Source organism: Anomaloglossus baeobatrachus, chromosome 5 (genome assembly GCF_048569485.1).
Source record: "Anomaloglossus baeobatrachus isolate aAnoBae1 chromosome 5, aAnoBae1.hap1, whole genome shotgun sequence".
NCBI lineage: Eukaryota > Metazoa > Chordata > Amphibia > Anura > Aromobatidae > Anomaloglossus > Anomaloglossus baeobatrachus.
This window is the reverse complement of record NC_134357.1, coordinates 488,470,846-488,488,844: the sequence shown is the minus strand read 5'-3', so window position 1 is coordinate 488,488,844 and position 17,999 is coordinate 488,470,846. Positions and strand designations below refer to the sequence as shown.

At 50.4% G+C, this 17,999-nt stretch overlaps 1 protein-coding gene across 3 annotated transcripts in view; it reads right to left on the bottom strand.

Annotated features, from left to right (window-relative positions):
- Positions 1–17,999, bottom strand: part of FAAP100 (FA core complex associated protein 100) — a 188,367-nt gene that overhangs the window by 45,968 nt on the left and 124,400 nt on the right. For all 3 annotated transcript variants that reach the window (XM_075350697.1, XM_075350696.1, XM_075350698.1), the window contains exon 6: positions 5,793–6,505. In XM_075350697.1, coding sequence (XP_075206812.1) covers positions 5,793–6,505 — 713 coding nt within the window. The remainder of the gene's footprint in view (positions 1–5,792; positions 6,506–17,999) is intronic.

Genomic DNA, 17,999 nt, shown 5'->3' with positions numbered 1-17,999 from the left:
ACCTACCTAACACCCCACCGAAAGCACCAGCATCCCCCTTTTCAGAGCGACGTGACCCCGGGTCCGGAGGCGCTCAAGCCACCCACCAACGAGCCCGGATCCGATTGGCTCGGCTGCGGCCGAGCGTGGAGCGGTACACATATATCCAAACCCCATTTTTGTTGGGGGTTCAAATGTAAGCCCCAATGGGACCAAGGGGAAGGACAGTGTGAAATTGGCCTAAGGCCTAATGTGAACAAAAATTAGGAGGTACACAAAATCACTAGTGGGGAAAGTGGAGTACATTTCGGCAAAAATTTAGTGGCTTTTTTAACAAACAAAAAAAAAATCAAACTTGATGAACCGGCTGTAAACATCTGGAGAATAAAAACCATACTAATAATGGAGAACATAAAAAACCCAAAGATGTAAATTACAACAAGAATAAAGAGCAAATCATAAACAGGTGACAAAAAAAACACCAAAATCTAGATTAAAAAAAAGACGATAATGCAATAATGAATCAGGTCCATAGTGTAGTATTTCTCCACATTAAGCCGTAATAACATTTCACTGCAGGAGCCAAATATTTAGAAACCAAAACAAGATTGGATGAAGTGTGGTCCGGCTTTTGGGAACGGCTCTCCTGATTACACATGACAGGATCTGACCCAAGTTTTGGCTGTAAATATAAGGCTCCTGCTGGGAGTTGTATTACAACCGGCTAAGTGCCGACTTACAGTGACATACAGACCATACAGGACCTTGTAATAATTGTTCTGCAAACCTTTTGTACTTTAACTGATCTTGAAAGTGAGGAAATCCTGCAATTTACATTATAAAACCTTAAACTATAACAAACTTTATAACACCTTGTACTGGGTAGAAGGCCTATGATTATGGATGAGAAGCAGCTCTGGATATAAGTGATCCATCTGTGAACATACTCCAAGGAGGACCTCTAGCTACGCAGCAGCCTGACCCCTGACCATATGCCCTATCACACATTTCATATGGAAATGTGCAGCAAATGTGCTAGGATACCCTTAGTTATAACAGGTTAAAGGAGGATTCTGCAGCCGGACCTACGTGACCAAAAATATTATATATCATTATTGTGCCATTTATTCCATGGTGCTTATACATGTGAAAAAGGGGCATACATAGAAAAGTACAATAATTGTGAACATTTCAAGGCCCAGACTGGTACAGGAGAGGACCCTGCCCGCAAGGGCTCATATAGCATGCAAATAGTCTCTTCAGAGAGGAAGATGACTCTAGTACCACCTAATAGGTAGCAATACTAAAAAGTCAATAACAGATTTTTATTTGTCTTGCCATTGACTTCAATGTTGTGATGACAAAAAAAAAAAAAAAATACGCTTCAAATCCACAGGTATGTTCATAGTGAGTTTTTGGTGCCGTTTTGCAGCATTTATAACACAAAAAACGCATGGCTAAAACAGGACATGATCTCCTCAAGAGCAGGACAATGTAAAATTAAAAACAGAAGAAAGGTTGAAACAGAAAATGACATCAAGAAAGATTTTTTATTATTATTATTATTATTATTATTATTAACCTAGCTTTATTGACAGTCTTTTTCTTGTTTCATGCAAAAAAACGCACCCCCAAAAACCGCTGGAAAAGAAGGGAATTTTGTTTACTTACCGTAAATTCCTTTTCTTCTAGCTCCAATTGGGAGACCCAGACAATTGGGTGTATAGGCTATGCCTCCGGAGGCCGCACAAAGTATTACACTTAAAAGTGTTAAGCCCCTCCCCTTCTGCCTATACACCCCCCGTGCTCCCACGGGCTCCTCAGTTTTGGTGCAAAAGCAAGAAGGAGGAAAAGAATTAAAAACTGGTTTAAAGTAACTTCAATCCGAAGGAATATCGGAGAACTGAAACCATTCAACATGAACAACATGTGTACACAAAAAAACAGGGGCGGGCGCTGGGTCTCCCAATTGGAGCTAGAAGAAAAGGAATTTACGGTAAGTAAACAAAATTCCCTTCTTCTTTGTCGCTCCATTGGGAGACCCAGACAATTGGGACGTCCAAAAGCAGTCCCTGGGTGGGTAAAATAATACCTTGTAAGAGAGCCGTAAAACGGCCTCTTCCTACAGGTGGGCAACCGCCGCCTGAAGGACTCGTCTACCTAGGCTGGCATCCGCCGAAGCATAGGTATGCACCTGATAGTGTTTCGTGAAAGTGTGCAGGCTCGACCAGGTAGCCGCCTGACACACCTGCTGAGCCGTAGCCTGGTGCCTCAAAGCCCAGGACGCGCCCACGGCTCTGGTAGAATGGGCCTTCAGCCCTGAGGGAACTGGAAGCCCAGCCGAACGGTAGGCTTCGAGAATTGGCTCCTTGATCCACCGAGCCAAGGTTGATTTGGAAGCCTGTGACCCTTTACGCTGGCCAGCGACAAGGACAAAGAGTGCATCCGAGCGGCGCAGGGGCGCCGTACGAGAAATGTAGAGTCTGAGTGCTCTCACCAGATCTAACAAGTGCAAATCCTTTTCACATTGGTGAACTGGATGAGGACAAAAAGAAGGTAAGGAGATATCCTGATTGAGATGAAAGGGGGATACCACCTTAGGGAGAAATTCCGGAACCGGACGCAGAACCACCTTGTCCTGGTGAAAAACCAGGAAAGGGGCTTTGCATGACAGCGCTGCTAGCTCAGACACTCTCCGAAGTGAAGTGACTGCTACTAGAAAAACCACTTTCTGCGAAAGGCGTGAGAGAGAAATATCTCTCATTGGCTCGAATGGTGGTTTCTGAAGAACCAGCAGCACCCTGTTCAGATCCCAGGGTTCTAACGGCCGCTTGTAAGGAGGAACGATGTGACAAACCCCCTGCAGGAACGTGCGTACCTGTGGAAGTCTGGCTAGGCGCTTCTGGAAAAACACAGAGAGCGCTGAGACTTGTCCCTTAAGGGAGCCGAGCGACAAACCCTTTTCCAGTCCAGATTGAAGGAAGGACAGAAAAGTGGGCAAGGCAAAAGGCCAGGGAGAAAAACCCTGAGCAGAGCATCACGACAGGAAAATTTTCCACGTCCTGTGGTAGATCTTGGCGGACGTTGGTTTCCTAGCCTGTCTCATAGTGGCAATGACGTCTTGAGATAACCCTGAAGACGCTAGGATCCAGGACTCAATGGCCACACAGTCAGGTTGAGGGCCGCAGAATTCAGATGGAAAAACGGCCCTTGAGATAGCAAGTCTGGTCGGTCTGGTAGTGCCCACGGTTGGCCGACCGTGAGATGCCACAGATCCGGGTACCACGACCGCCTCGGCCAGTCTGGAGCGACGAGGATGACGCGGCGGCAGTCGGCCCTGATCTTGCGTAACACTCTGGGCAACAGTGCCAGCGGAGGAAACACATAAGGGAGCTGAAACTGCGACCAATCCTGAACTAAGGCGTCTGCCGCCAGAGCTCTGGGATCTTGAGACCGTGCCATGAACACCGGTACCTTGTTGTTGTGCCGGGACGCCATGAGGTCGACGTCCGGCACCCCCCAGCGGCAACAGATCTCCTGAAACACGTCCGGGTGAAGGGACCATTCCCCTGCGTCCATGCCCTGGCGACTGAGATAGTCTGCTTCCCAGTTTTCCACGCCTGGAATGTGAACTGCAGAGATGGTGGAGGCCGTGGCTTCCACCCACATCAAAATCCGCCGGACTTCCTGGAAGGCTTGCCGACTGCGTGTGCCGCCTTGGTGATTGATGTATGCCACCGCTGTGGAATTGTCCGACTGAATTCTGATCTGCTTGCCTTCCAGCCACTGCTGGAACGCCTTCAGGGCAAGATACACTGCCCGTATTTTGACCTCCTTCGCACAAAGCAAAAAACTGAGGAGCCCGTGGGAGCACGGGGGGTGTATAGGCAGAAGGGGAGGGGCTTAACACTTTTAAGTGTAATACTTTGTGCGGCCTCCGGAGGCATAGCCTATACACCCAATTGTCTGGGTCTCCCAATGGAGCGACAAAGAAATGCACCAAAACTGCTTGAGGTGTCTGGTGCATTTTTCTGCCACAAGTTGCAGTTTTGGTGCAGAAATTGGCTAAGTGCACACGCTGCATTTTTTTTGACGCTGCGTTTTTTGTGCGTTTTTGGCCGCTAAAAACGCACAAAAACGCACCCGCGGCAAAAAAAGTGTCAAAAAAACGCATGAGTTTTTACCGCGATTTGGTGCGTTTTTTGCTGCGTTTTTGATCTCTGCGTTTTTCTACGTTTTTCCCAATGCATTGCATGGGTGAAAAACGCAGGAAAGAATTGACATGTCCATTTTTTTTTTAAACTCAAAAACGCAGCTTAAAAAAAAAAGTTGTGTGCGTACAGCAAAAATGAAAACTCATAGACTTTGCTGGGGAAGCAAAGTCATGCAGTTTTGAGGCCAAAAATGCACCCGAAAAGCGAGCAAAAACGCCGCAAAAAATGCACTGTGCGCACATAGCCGTTTTCTGTACCAAATCTTCAGCGTGTGGACAAAGCCTTAAGGCCCCTTTACACACTGCAACATCGGAAACGACAACGCTGTAACGTCACCGGTTTTGTAACGTAATAGCGACCTCCCCAGCGACATTGCAGTGTGTGAAACACATCAGCGACCTGGCCCCTGCTATGAAGTTGCTGATCGCTACAAATCGTTCAGGACCATTCTTTGGTCCTTTGTTTCCCGCTGTGCAGCATGATCGCTAGAAAGTCTCAGTGTGTAAAGGGGCCTTTACAGCGACTTCGTTAGCGGCTTCCCTTTCAAAAAAGCTGCTTTACAACGTCCCCAATGACTAGCTAGGTCGTTCTGCAGGTCCGGATCGCTGTTGCGTCGTTTTCCCGGTATGCCTGTTTGGCAGCTCACCAGCGACTCACCAGAGACTTTGTAGAGATCCCGGCCAGGTTGGGATCGCTAAAAAGTCTCAGTGTGTAAAGGGGCCTTTATACTTCATGCAAGACTCCTCAGGGAATTTACATATGCAAATAGCCTGTTCTGAGAGGAGAAGAACTTGTAATCTAACGACATTTATTGGATGTAGCAATCCTAAAAGTCAATATCAACCCTTTAACAAGCTGCACCAGAAAATTTAGGATAAGAAGCCAGACCACACACTCCATTTACCCGAATAGCAGTAAATTAATCAGGATCCTATTGTATCAAAATCTGATGTAACATAGCTGTTCTATATAGATGTTGTTCTATATAGATGTATAGATGCTACATATAGCTGTTCTATATAGATGCTACATAGCCGAATATAATAACCCCCCATTTTAGTATTTCTACTAGCCTTGGTCCAGCCGTACGTAGAAAGACAGAAATGGACTGCAATGTACCTAAGTTGTGATTGCCCTACACATCAAATGAATATGCCTTAAGGAAGCGTCTGAGGCTGTATACTCGTCTGGGCCTGGAGGCCCCTGAACCATTAGACCTTAGTGCTACAGGATACTGGCACAATACAGATTAGAAAAGTCTGCTATAAATATATATAGACATATTTTTCATTACAGACAAGAAATAAGTTACAGCTGTGAATATATCCGGCCAAACATGGAGCAGGAGCAGCAGATCTTACATTTTTCTTCTTGCAATCGAAATTTCCTATCCAGGGCTAAGTTTGACAGGAAGTCAATGAACTTATCAGCATGTTTGAGAGGAAAATGTAGCGTCATTGTAACCCATCAAACATCCAAACTTCATCACGTCTTTGGTCAGGTGTGAACCCAGGACCCCAGTACTAATGCTGAGCCACGGTGTGCCACATACAAGACTAAATGTGTGTAATACAGATATAATACACAGCACTAACTCACCAGATGTTTTATTCTGTAAGGCACGCGTCAACAGCGCGGCCGACAGTCGAACTGAAGCTTTCAGAGGCGTTGTATAATCAAGTCCCTGATTAGAAGCGGCCACAGAGGGCGTCTGCTTGTCACTTACATACGCCAATTTCCAAAAGGCTTGAACTGTATCCTCCAGCAAAGTGTGTGATAAACCGGAGCAATGAGCAGTTGAGGGGCTGAGACGCAGGCATTGTAATACATCAATGATGTGCTCCTGTAGGGGGACGCAGACTCCATGTTTTTGTGATGAACAAATGTCCAGCTCTAAAGGGTTAACACAGTCTGCAGCAAATCCCTTTAAACTGTAGAATAAGGAACATGATATTTTAATAGGAAAATCCACGCTACTCAGTTCCTGTCCGTATAAAGGAAAAGCAAATTCTTTAGTCTCCCCGGGTTTTAGCAACAAAAGAGGAAAGGAATAAGAAGTGATTGGGTCGGTCCTGACGAGGAGACACAAGCTCCAGCCGTGCTCCAACATGTAGTCGCTCTTGTTTTCCAGACTGCAGCTGGCGGTCACAGAGGCTTTCTGAAGCAAGTGGGTCCATGACACCCTGAACACACATCGGACTGGAGAAGTCACTGACTGTCCAGAAAGCAACTCCCGGCTCAAGGACATCACCTGGTTGAGCTTCGCTAAAGACCTGCTCTTCTCATGTGCCACCGTCTTCAATGTAGATAACCTGAAAATAAATGGAAAGTGCTCAATAGGATGGAAAAAGGCTACATGCAGACAACTTTACAGCGGAGCTACAATTAAAGGGTATATCTGAGACGTAATAACTGATGACCTATCCACAGAATTTCAGATCATGGAGGTCTGACACTTGGCATTCCCACCGATCAGCTGAAAATCGCTCTGGCAGCAGCTGGATATAAGCATTGTAGCCGTGGTTCGATAGGCTTGATGGAAAATTTGGACGTGGGTCCCCTCCTGCATGTTGGTCAAACGTATGGGGCCTTGTAGCGGTGTAGATCCTATATGAAAAAAATGCATGTTCGCCCCGAGTGTAATAATGGGGTCTTGACCCCTTACATTAAAAAAGCCCTCCATTCTGGGCCCCATGCTATGACAATGTACCTCATTCCTGGGCCCCTTCCATGTATAATGTCTCCCCCATTCTGGAATAATGTCACTATTCCGGTATAATGTTCCCATCTTGGTCCTTTTCATTATTAATGTCCCCCATGTAATAATGGGCTCTATTCTGGGCCCCATGCTATGACAATGTACCTCATTCCTGGGCCCCTTCCTTGTATAATGTCCCCCCCATCCTGGAATAATGTCACTATTCCGGTATAATGTTCCCATCTTGGCCCTTTTCATTATTAATGTCCCCCATGTAATAATGGGCTCTATTCTGGGCCCCATGCTATGACAATGTACCTCATTCCTGGGCCCTTTCCTTGTATAATGTCTCCCCCATTCTGGAATAATGTCACTATTCCGGTATAATGTTCCCATCTTGGCCCTTTTCATTATTAATGTCCCCCATGTAATAATGGGCTCTATTCTGGGCCCCATGCTATGACAATGTACCTCATTCCTGGGCCCTTTCCTTGTATAATGTCTCCCCCATTCTGGAATAATGTCACTATTCCGGTATAATGTTCCCATCTTGGCCCTTTTCATTATTAATGTCCCCCATGTAATAATGGGCTCTATTCTGGGCCCCATGCTATGACAATGTACCTCATTCCTGGGCCCTTTCCTTTTATAATGTCTCCCCCATTCTGGAATAATGTCACTATTCCGGTATAATGTTCCCATCTTGGCCCTTTTCATTATTAATGTCCCCCATATATTAATGCCCTCTATTCAGTTTCACATGCTATAACAATGTACCCAATTCTTGGGCCCCTTCCTAGTATAATGCCCCCTGTTCTGGGCCCCTTCTGTTCTTCTCTAGTATATTTTAAAAAGAAAGAAAAGTATTATTCTCCCCTTGCCCTGCTCCCACAACATGTGTCGACCTCTTCCAGAGCTGGCGCAGAAGCTGGCAGCTGACTTCTGCGTACCAACACATGCAGCAGATGACGTCACTGCAATGTGCCGCCCATTGCTGGCTAGCCGACATCAGCTGCCGACCTCTGATTGGCCAACATAACCAGGTGAAATTGGTGTAGGCAGGCTCCCCTCCCACACTGGCGCAGTTGAACCCACTGCAACCGCGATTGTTAGGCCCCTGTGTTGTACAGGATAGAACACAACAGACCTGTATATTTTCCTTCTTTTCCGCTGCCGATTACTGCACTTTATCTTCCATTCAAGTTACTGGAAAAAAAAACTTATCTGAAAGCCCATGTGGGTTAAGAAAGGATTTTTTTTTTACCTGTGTTCTTCGTTCCTAATAAATAGTGTTGCCCTTCTTTAGATCAAGTAGGGAAGCTTCCCCCCCCCACACAAAAAAACGGATTTTTGTGTACTTACCGTAAAATCGTTTTCTCTTAGCCATCATTGGGGGACACAAGACTATGGGTGTTATGCTGCCTATCCATAGGAGGACACTAAGTAGATGCAAAAGCATAGCTCCTCCTCTGCAGTATACACCCCCTGGCCGGGCCAGGCAAGCTCAGTTTTAGTACACAAGCAGTAGGAGAAAAAGCCAGTAAAAACTTACCTCAACAAAGAGGAACATGAGAAAAAAAAGAGTCATAACCAAATAAGGTACTGAGAGAACCAAGGCCCAACAGGGCAACAGGGTGGGTGCTGTGTCCCCCAATGATGGCTAAGAGAAAACGATTTTACGGTGAGTACACAAAAATCCGTTTTTCTCTGACACCTCATTGGGGGACAAAGGACCATGGGACGTCCTAAAGCAGTCCATGGGTGGGAAAAATAAAAGAAGACAACACAATCCAAGGACTAGGAACCAGTCCCAGACAGCCTGGAGCACCTACTGAGAGAAGGTGCTCTACTGCCGTTTGCAGAATTGTCCTACCCAGATTTGCCTCAGCTGAAACCTGGGTATGGACTATGTAATGCTTTGAAAACGTATGTAAGCTAGACCAGGTCGCAGCCTTACACACCTGTTCCACCGAAGCCTGATGCCGAATGGCCCACGAAGCGCCAACTGCTCGCGTGGAATGAGCCCGTAGCCCACTAGGAATGGGCTTGAGTTGCAAGCGGTAGACTTCCTGGATCGCAGAGCGAATCCAGCGAGCCAGAGTCACCTTTGAAGTTGCCTGTCCCTTCTTAAAGGGGGCTGTCCTGGATATGTAATATCTGAGAGCTCTGACGAGGTCTAACGAATGCAGAGACCTTTCCATCCTATGAACTGCGTGTGGACAAAAGGAAGGCAGAACAATGTCCTCGTTCAAATGAAACGGGGTAGGAACCTTTGGAAGAAAATCCGGAAGGGGGCGCAGAACCACCTTGTCCTAGTGAAAAATCAGAAAAAGCTCGCGGCAAGAGAGTGCTGCCAGCTCCGAAACCCGTCTGATGGACGTAATTGCCACCAGGAACGTTACCTTCCAGGACAGAAAAGCAAGGGAGGATTCCTTGAGAGGTTCAAAGGGGGACCTCTGGAGACCGTCCAGAACGAGATTGAGGTCCCATGGTTCCAGCGGCCAATTGTACGGGGGAACTAGATGGGAAACGCCCTGGAGGAAGGTCTTGACCTGCGTTTTTTTTGAGCCAGGCGGCATTGGTAGAAGATTGAGAGCGCTGAGACCTGCCCTTTAAGGGAACTGAGAGCCAACCTGCAGAAAGAAGGGAATTTTGTTTACTTACCGTAAATTCCTTTTCTTCTAGCTCCTATTGGGAGACCCAGACAATTGGGTGTATAGCTTCTGCCTCCGGAGGCCACACAAAGTATTACACTTTAAAAAGTGTAACCCCTCCCCTCTGCCTATACACCCTCCCGTGCATCACGGGCTCCTCAGTTTTGGTGCAAAAGCAGGAAGGAGGAAACTTATAAATTGGTCTAAGGTAAATTCAATCCGAAGGATGTTCGGAGAACTGAAGACCATGAACCAAAAGAACAATTCAACATGAACAACATGTGTACACAAAAGAACAAACAGCCCGAAGGGAACAGGGGCGGGTGCTGGGTCTCCCAATAGGAGCTAGAAGAAAAGGAATTTACGGTAAGTAAACAAAATTCCCTTCTTCTTTGTCGCTCCATTGGGAGACCCAGACAATTGGGACGTCCAAAAGCAGTCCCTGGGTGGGTAAAAGAATACCTCAATAAAAAGAGCCGAAACGGCCCCCTCTTACAGGTGGGCAACCGCCGCCTGAAGGACTCGCCTACCTAGACTGGCGTCTGCCGAAGCATAGGTATGCACCTGATAGTGTTTCGTGAAAGTGTGCAGACTAGACCAGGTAGCTGCCTGACACACCTGCTGAGCCGTAGCCCGGTGCCGCAATGCCCAGGACGCACCCACGGCTCTGGTAGAATGGGCTTTCAGCCCCAAAGGAAGCGGAAGCCCAGAAGAACGGTAGGCTTCAAGAATCGGTTCCTTGATCCACCGAGCCAAGGTTGACTTGGAAGCCTGCGAACCCTTACGCTGGCCAGCGACAAGGACAAAGAGCGCATCTGAACGGCGCAGGGGCGCCGTGCGAGACACGTAGAGCCGGAGAGCTCTCACCAGATCTAACGAGTGCAAATCCTTTTCACATTGGTGAACTGGATGAGGGCAAAATGAAGGTAAGGAGATATCCTGATTGAGATGAAAAGGGGATACCACCTTAGGGAGAAATTCCGGGACCGGACGCAGAACCACCTTATCCTGGTGAAAAACCAGGAAGGGGGCTTTGCATGACAGCGCTGCCAGCTCCGACACTCTACGGAGCGATGTAACTGCCACTAGAAATGCCACCTTCTGCGAAAGACGTGATAAAGAGACATCCCGCAGCGGCTCGAAAGGTGGTTTCTGAAGAGCCGTTAGCACCCTGTTAAGATCCCAGGGTTCCAGCGGACGCTTGTAAGGTGGGACTATGTGGCAAACTCCCTGCAGGAACGTGCGGACCTGCGGAAGCCTGGCTAGACGCTTTTGAAAAAATACGGATAGCGCCGATACTTGACCCTTGAGAGAGCCGAGAGACAAACCCTTGTCCATTCCGGATTGAAGGAATGAAAGAAAAGTGGGTAAGGCAAAGGGCCAGGGAGAAAAACCCCTATCAGAGCACCAGGATAAGAAGATCCTCCAAGACCTGTGATAGATCTTGGCGGACGTTGGTTTCCTGGCCTGTCTCATAGTGGCAATGACATCTTGAGATAACCCTGAGGACGCTAGGAGCCAGGACTCAATGGCCACACAGTCAGGTTGAGGGCCACAGAATTCAGATGGAAAAACGGCCCTTGAGACAGCAAGTTTGGGCGGTCTGGGAGCGCCCACGGTTGACCCACCGTGAGATGCCACAGATCCGGGTACCATGACCGCCTCGGCCAATCTGGGGCGACGAGAATGGCGCGACGACAGTCGGACCTGATCTTGCGCAGCACTCTGGGCAGCATCGCCAGAGGAGGAAATACATAGGGCAGTCGAAACTGCGACCAATCCTGAACTAATGCGTCCGCCGCCAGAGCTCTGTGATCTTGAGACCGGGCCATGAATGCCGGGACTTTGTTGTTGTGCCGTGACGCCATGAGATCGACGTCCGGCGTTCCCCAGCGGCGACAGATCTCTCGAAATACGTCTGGGTGAAGAGACCATTCCCCCGCGTCCATGCCCTGTCGGCTGAGAAAATCTGCTTCCCAGTTTTCTACGCCCGGGATGTGAACTGCGGAAATGGTGGAAGCTGTGGCTTCCACCCACTGCAGAATTCGTCGGACTTCCTGGAAGGCTTGACGACTGCGAGTGCCGCCTTGGTGGTTGATGTATGCGACGGCAGTGGCGTTGTCCGACTGGATCCGGATCTGCCTGCCCTCCAGCCACCGATGAAAGGCCAATAGGGCTAGATACACTGCCCTTATCTCCAGAATATTGATCTGAAGGGAGGACTCTATCGGAGTCCAGGTTCCCTGAGCCCTGTGGTGGAGAAAAACCGCCCCCCACCCTGACAGGCTCGCGTCCGTCGTGACCACAGCTCAGGTGGGGGGTAGAAAGGATTTTCCCTGCGATAGAGAGTTGGGAAGGAGCCACCACTGAAGTGACGTCTTGGTTGCAAGGGAAAGAGAGACGTTCCTGTCGAGTGAAGTCGACCTCCTGTCCCATTTGCGGAGAATGTCCCACTGGAGTGGCCGCAGATGGAATTGCGCGAAGGGCACTGCCTCCATCGCTGCCACCATCTTCCCCAGGAAGTGCATGAGGCGCCTCAAGGGGTGCGACTGACCCCGAAGAAGAGATTGCACCCCTGCCTGCAGCGAAAGCTGCTTGTCCAGCGGTAGCATGACTACTGCTGACTGAGTATGAAACTCCATCCCAAGGTACGTCAGTGATTGGGTCGGTGTCAACTTGGATTTTGGGAAGTTGATGATCCACCCGAACTTCTGGAGAGTCGCCAGAGTGACGGAAAGGCTGTTTTGACACGCCATCTGAGAGGGTGCCCTGACCAGAAGATCGTCTAAGTAGGGAATCACCGAGTGGCCCTGAGAGTCTAGGACCGCCACAACAGATGCCATGACCTTGGTGAACACCCGTGGGGCTGTCGCCAGGCCGAAAGGCAATGCCACGAACTGAAGGTGTTCGTCCCCGATGGCGAAACGCAAAAAGCGTTGATGTTCGGGTGCGATCGGCACATGGAGATAAGCATCCTTGATGTCGATCGATGCTAGGAAGTCTCCTTGTGACATCGAAGCGATGACAGAGCGGAGAGATTCCATCCGAAACCGTCTGGTGCTCACATGTCTGTTGAGCAGTTTGAGGTCCAGAATGGGACGGAACGAGCCGTCCTTCTTTGGCACCACAAACAAGTTGGAGTAAAAGCCGCGACCATGTTCCTGGAGGGGAACAGGGATCACAACTCCTTCTGTCTTCAGAGTGTTCACCGCCTGAAAAAGTGCATCGGCTCGCTCGGGGGGCGGAGATGTTCTGAAGAAACGAGTCGGGGGACAAGAGCTGAACTCTATCCTGTAACCGTGAGACAGAATGTCTCTCACCCATCGGTCTTGGACATGTGGCCACCAGGCGTCGCAAAAGCGGGAGAGCCTGCCACCGACCGAGGATGCGGCTAGGGGATGCCGAGAGTCATGAGGAGGCCGCCTTGGAGGCAGTGCCTCCGGCGTTTTTTTGGGGGCGTGCCTTAGACCGCCACGCAAAAGAGTTCCTCTGGCCCTTCTCTGGCCTGTTGGACGAGGAGGATTGGGACTTGGCTGAGGGCCGAAAGGACCGAAACCTCGGTTGTATTTTCCGTTGCTGAGGTCTCTTCGGTTTGGACTGGGGTAAGGACGAGTCCTTTCCCTTGGATTCCTTAATAATTTCATCCAATCGTTCGCCAAACAAACGGTCGCCAGCAAACGGCAAACCGGTTAAGAACTTCTTGGAAGCAGAGTCTGCCTTCCATTCGCGTAGCCACATGGCTCTGCGGACTGCCACCGAATTAGCGGATGCTACCGCTGTACGGCTAGCAGAGTCCAGGACGGCGTTCATGGCGTAGGACGAAAAAGCCGACGCCTGAGAAGTCAAAGACGCAACTTGCGGAGCAGAGGTACGTGTCACCGCATTAATCTCAGACAAACAAGCTGAGATAGCTTGGAGTGCCCACACGGCTGCAAAGGCCGGGGCAAAAGACGCACCTGTGGCTTCATAGATGGATTTCACCAGGAGCTCTATCTGCCTGTCAGTGGCATCCTTGAGCGATGAGCCATCTGCAACTGATACTACAGATCTAGCCGCCAGTCTAGAGACTGGAGGATCCACCTTTGGACATTGAGCCCAACCCTTAACTACGTCAGAGGGGAAGGGGTAACGTGTGTCATTAAGGCGCTTAGTAAAGCGCTTGTCCGGAAAAGCTCTGTGCTTCTGGACAGCATCTCTGAAGTTGGAGTGATCGAAAAACGCACTCCGTGTACGTTTGGGAAACCTAAACTGGTGTTTCTCCTGCTGCGAAGCCGACTCCTCTATAGGTGGAGCTGGGGGAGAGAGATCTAGCACCTGGTTGATGGACGATATAAGGTCATTTACTATGGCGTCCCCTTCAGGTGTATCAAGATTGAGAGCAACGTCAGGGTCAGAGCCCTGAGCTGCGACGTCCGCCTCATCCTCCAGAGAGTCCTCAAGCTGAGACCCCGAGCAGTGTGAGGATGTCGGGGAAGATTCCCAGCGAGCCCGCTTAGCCGGTCTGGGACTGTGGTCCGTGCAGGAGTCCTCCACGTGAGACCTAGGGGCCACCCCGGGAGCACGCTGCGGCGCAGACCGAGAGGGGCCTGGAGGCGATGATCCAACAGTGCCTGGGGCCTGTGTAAGGACCGGTCTGGACTGCAAGGCTTCTAGTAGCTTGGAAGACCATTTGTCCATAGACTGAGCCATGGATTGTGAAAGTGACTCAGAGAGTTTCTCAGCAAAAACTGCCAACTCTGTCCCTGCCTCCTGGACAGGGGAAGCAGGAGGGTCTGCCTGAGCCGAGGGGCCCACTAGTGACCGAGGCTCCGGCTGGGCAAGTGCAACAGGGGTCGAGCATTGCTCACAGTGAGGGTAGGTGGAACCCGCAGGTAACATAGCCCTACAAGAGGTACAGGTTGCAAAAAAACCCTTTGCCTTAGCGCCCTTGCTCCTTGTGGACGACATGCTGTTGTCTCCTAGGAGAGTGATCACTGAGGGTATATAGCCAAAAGCAAACAACCCGGCCGACAGAGAAAATATATACAAATATATATATATATATATATACTCCGGCACCCTAGGGGGACCAGCACCGGGTGACCGGTGTGGCTTACCGACCGCCCAAAGCGGAGTGTGTGTCCACCAGATTCCCTGCCTTAGGTCTCCCAGAGCTCGTTCCTGAAATCCTCCACCGGTAGAATGTTGTATAAAAATGGCTGCCGGAGCTCTCAGGGGAGGAGGGAGCCGTGGGTGGCGACTATTAAAGTGCGGGAATCTGGGGCCCTACAGTGATCAGTGAGGGGGGGGGGGGGGGGGGGGGACACCTAAAGTATGCTCCAGCCCTCACTGCCGACGTCAGGTCGACCGTCCCGCCCTTACTCCTGACTGGCAGGCCCGGGGGCGGGAGTTATGGTACTAGGCCGCAATGAAACCGGGGACTAGATTTAATACCGCGGCCGACAAACAGGCGCGGTCGGCGCGGAAGTCCCGGTCTTCACAAACCAGCAGCTGAAGCAGCGTCTGTGAAACAAGCGCTCCATGCACCGTCCCCATGGGGACACAGAGTACCTTTTGATGCAGGGCCTTGTCCATGAGGATACAATAGACTCCTGTCCGGCAGATTCCCACAGGGGCTGCGGAGGGAGCCCGGTCCCAGTGAATGGATGACCGGTTAGGATCCCACTTCATCCAGAGCCTCTAAGGGATGGTGAAGGAAAACGGCATGTGGCTCCAGCCTCTGTACCCGCAATGGGTACCTCAACCTTAACAGCACCGCCGACTAAGTGGGGTGAGAAGGGAGCATGCCGGGGGCCCTGTGGGGGCCCTCTTTTCTTCCAACCGATAAAATCAGCAGCTGCTGCTGACTAAAATGGAGATGCATGAGTGGATGTGTGCCGCCTCCTACACAAAGCATAAAACTGAGGAGCCCGTGATGCACGGGAGGGTGTATAGGCAGAGGGGAGGGGTTACACTTTTTAAAGTGTAATACTTTGTGTGTCCTCCGGAGGCAGAAGCTATACACCCAATTGTCTGGGTCTCCCAATGGAGCGACAAAGAAATCGAGAATTCTGGGTATGGCCAGAGGCAGAGGCTGGACATTAGTTTCCCTGCTCCATGAAAGGAAGATTTTCCACGTACGGTGGTAAATGCGGGATGAAGCAGGCTTTCGGGCGCTGATCATGGTGGAGATAACCGCGGGGGAGAATCCTGCTCTTGTTAATACCCAGGTCTCAATGGCCATGCCGTCACCTTCAGGGCTCTGGAGTTCTGATGGGAAATGGGCCCTTGTGTCAGCAAGTCTGGGATGTCTGGAAGGCGCCACGGTACGTCTACGAGCATTTGTACTAATTCGGCGTGCCAGGCGTGCCTGGGCCAGTCCGGTGCTATCAGTATCACCGGGACTCCCTCTGCCTTGATTTTCCTGATTACCCGCGGCAGCAGAGGTAGGGGTGGAAATATGTAAGGCAGGCGGAAGTGGAGCCAGGAGCAGACTAGAGCATCCGCGCCAATGGACTGCGGATCGCGTGACCTGGCTATGAACACGTGTACCTTTGCGGTTTCAACCTTGAGGCCATTAGATCCACGTCTGGTGTACCCCAGCGAGTGCAAATGTGTAGGAACACTTCTGGGTGGAGAGACCACTCTCCGGCGGCCAGGCCTTGGCAACTTAGAAGTCTGCTGCCCAGTTCTCTACTCCCGGTATGTGTACCGCTGATATCACTGACCCTGTCGATTCAGCCCAGCTGAGGATCCTGTGGGCCTCGAGATAAGCTGCCTTGCTGCAGGTGTACCCCTTGGCGATTGATGTAGGCTACAGCTGTCGCATTGTATGATTGGACTCGAATCTGATGACCCGCTAGCAGAGGGCAGAATGCCCTGAGCGCGAGGAAGATCGCGCAGATTTCCAGGATGTTTATGGGTAGGGAAGACTCCTGGGGCGTCCAACGTCCTTGAGCAGTGTGGTGCCGGTACACTGCTCCCCAGCCTAGGAGGCTGGCGTCCATGGTCAGGACCAGCCAGTTCGCTGGGAGAAAAGATCTCCCCTTCGATAGGGATGAGGACCGAAGCCACCAGCGGAGTGCGTACCTGACTGAAGGCGTCAGGTGAAGATGTCTGTCCGGGGAGAAGGGGCTCTTGTCCCACGCCGCTAGAAGGGCTAGCTGCAGTGGGCGGAGGTGCAATTGAGCAAAGGGTACTGCTTCCATAGCCGCCACCATCCTGCCGAGCACCTTCATGCTGAATCGATTGGAGCGAGACGGAGGACGTAGAAGGCAGTGTACCGCTCGTTGAAGAGCGATCGCCTTGTCCAGGGGGAGATAGATCAAGCCCCGACGGGTGTCCAGGGACATGCCCAGGAAGGTGAAGGATCGTGATGGGATCGGGGATGATTTATCTAGATTCACTAGCCACCCTAAGCGGGATAGGGTGTCCACAGTGATCTGTACGCTGGTTGAGCAGTCGCGGAAGGACGGGGCCTTGATGAGGAGGTCATCCAAGTAAGGGAGAACGACTACACCCCTCGCGTGAAGGACGCTTATGGCGGCCTCCATGACTTTGGTGAAGACCCTTGGTGCGGTGGCAAGGCCGAAGGGTAGAGCTACGAATTGAAAGTGGGAGTCCTGAAATGCGAAGCGGAGGAACGTTTGGTGATCTGGGGCGATGGGTATGTGCAGGTACGCGTCCTTGATATCTAAGGCGAGGAATTCCCCTTCAACCATGGATGCAATAATGGACCTTAGGGACTCCATTCTGAATCTCCGTACGTGCATGTTTGTTCAGGTGTTTGAGGTCCAGGATGGGTCGAACTGACCCATCCTTTTTGGGGACCACAAAGAGGTTGGAATAAAAACCCCTGAACTTCACGTCGTCCGGGACAGGTATTATCACTCCTGCTGTTTGGAGCGAGTGGATTGCTGAGAAAAAGAGAATTTTGTTACTTACCGTAAATTCTTTTTCTTATAGTTCCATCATGGGAGACCCAGACCATGGGTGTATAGCTACTGCCCCCGGAGGACACACAAAGTTACTACACTCAAAACGTGTAGCGCCTCCCTCCTAGCATATACACCCCCTGCTAGCCAGTCCTAGCCAGTTTAGTGCAAAAGCTGAAGGAGGACATCCACCCACAAGAAGAGACAGAGTAAAATCCGGAAGAACCGGAACCTCTGTCTACAACAATAACAGCCGGTGAAGACACACGGAACAAGAAACCTGCCAACAGGCAATAGGGAGGGTGCTGGGTCTCCCATGACGGAACTATAAGAAAAAGAATTTACGGTAAGTAACAAAATTCTCTTTTTCTTTATCGTTCCTATGGGAGACCCAGACCATGGGACGTTCTAAAGCAGTCCATGGGTGGGAAAAAACAGACAACTGAGAAGCAGGCAAAACCTAACTTCACAAATGGGCGACAGACGCCGGAAAGATGCGTCTGCCCAAGCCCGCGTCTGCCAAAGCATGAGCATGCCTTGG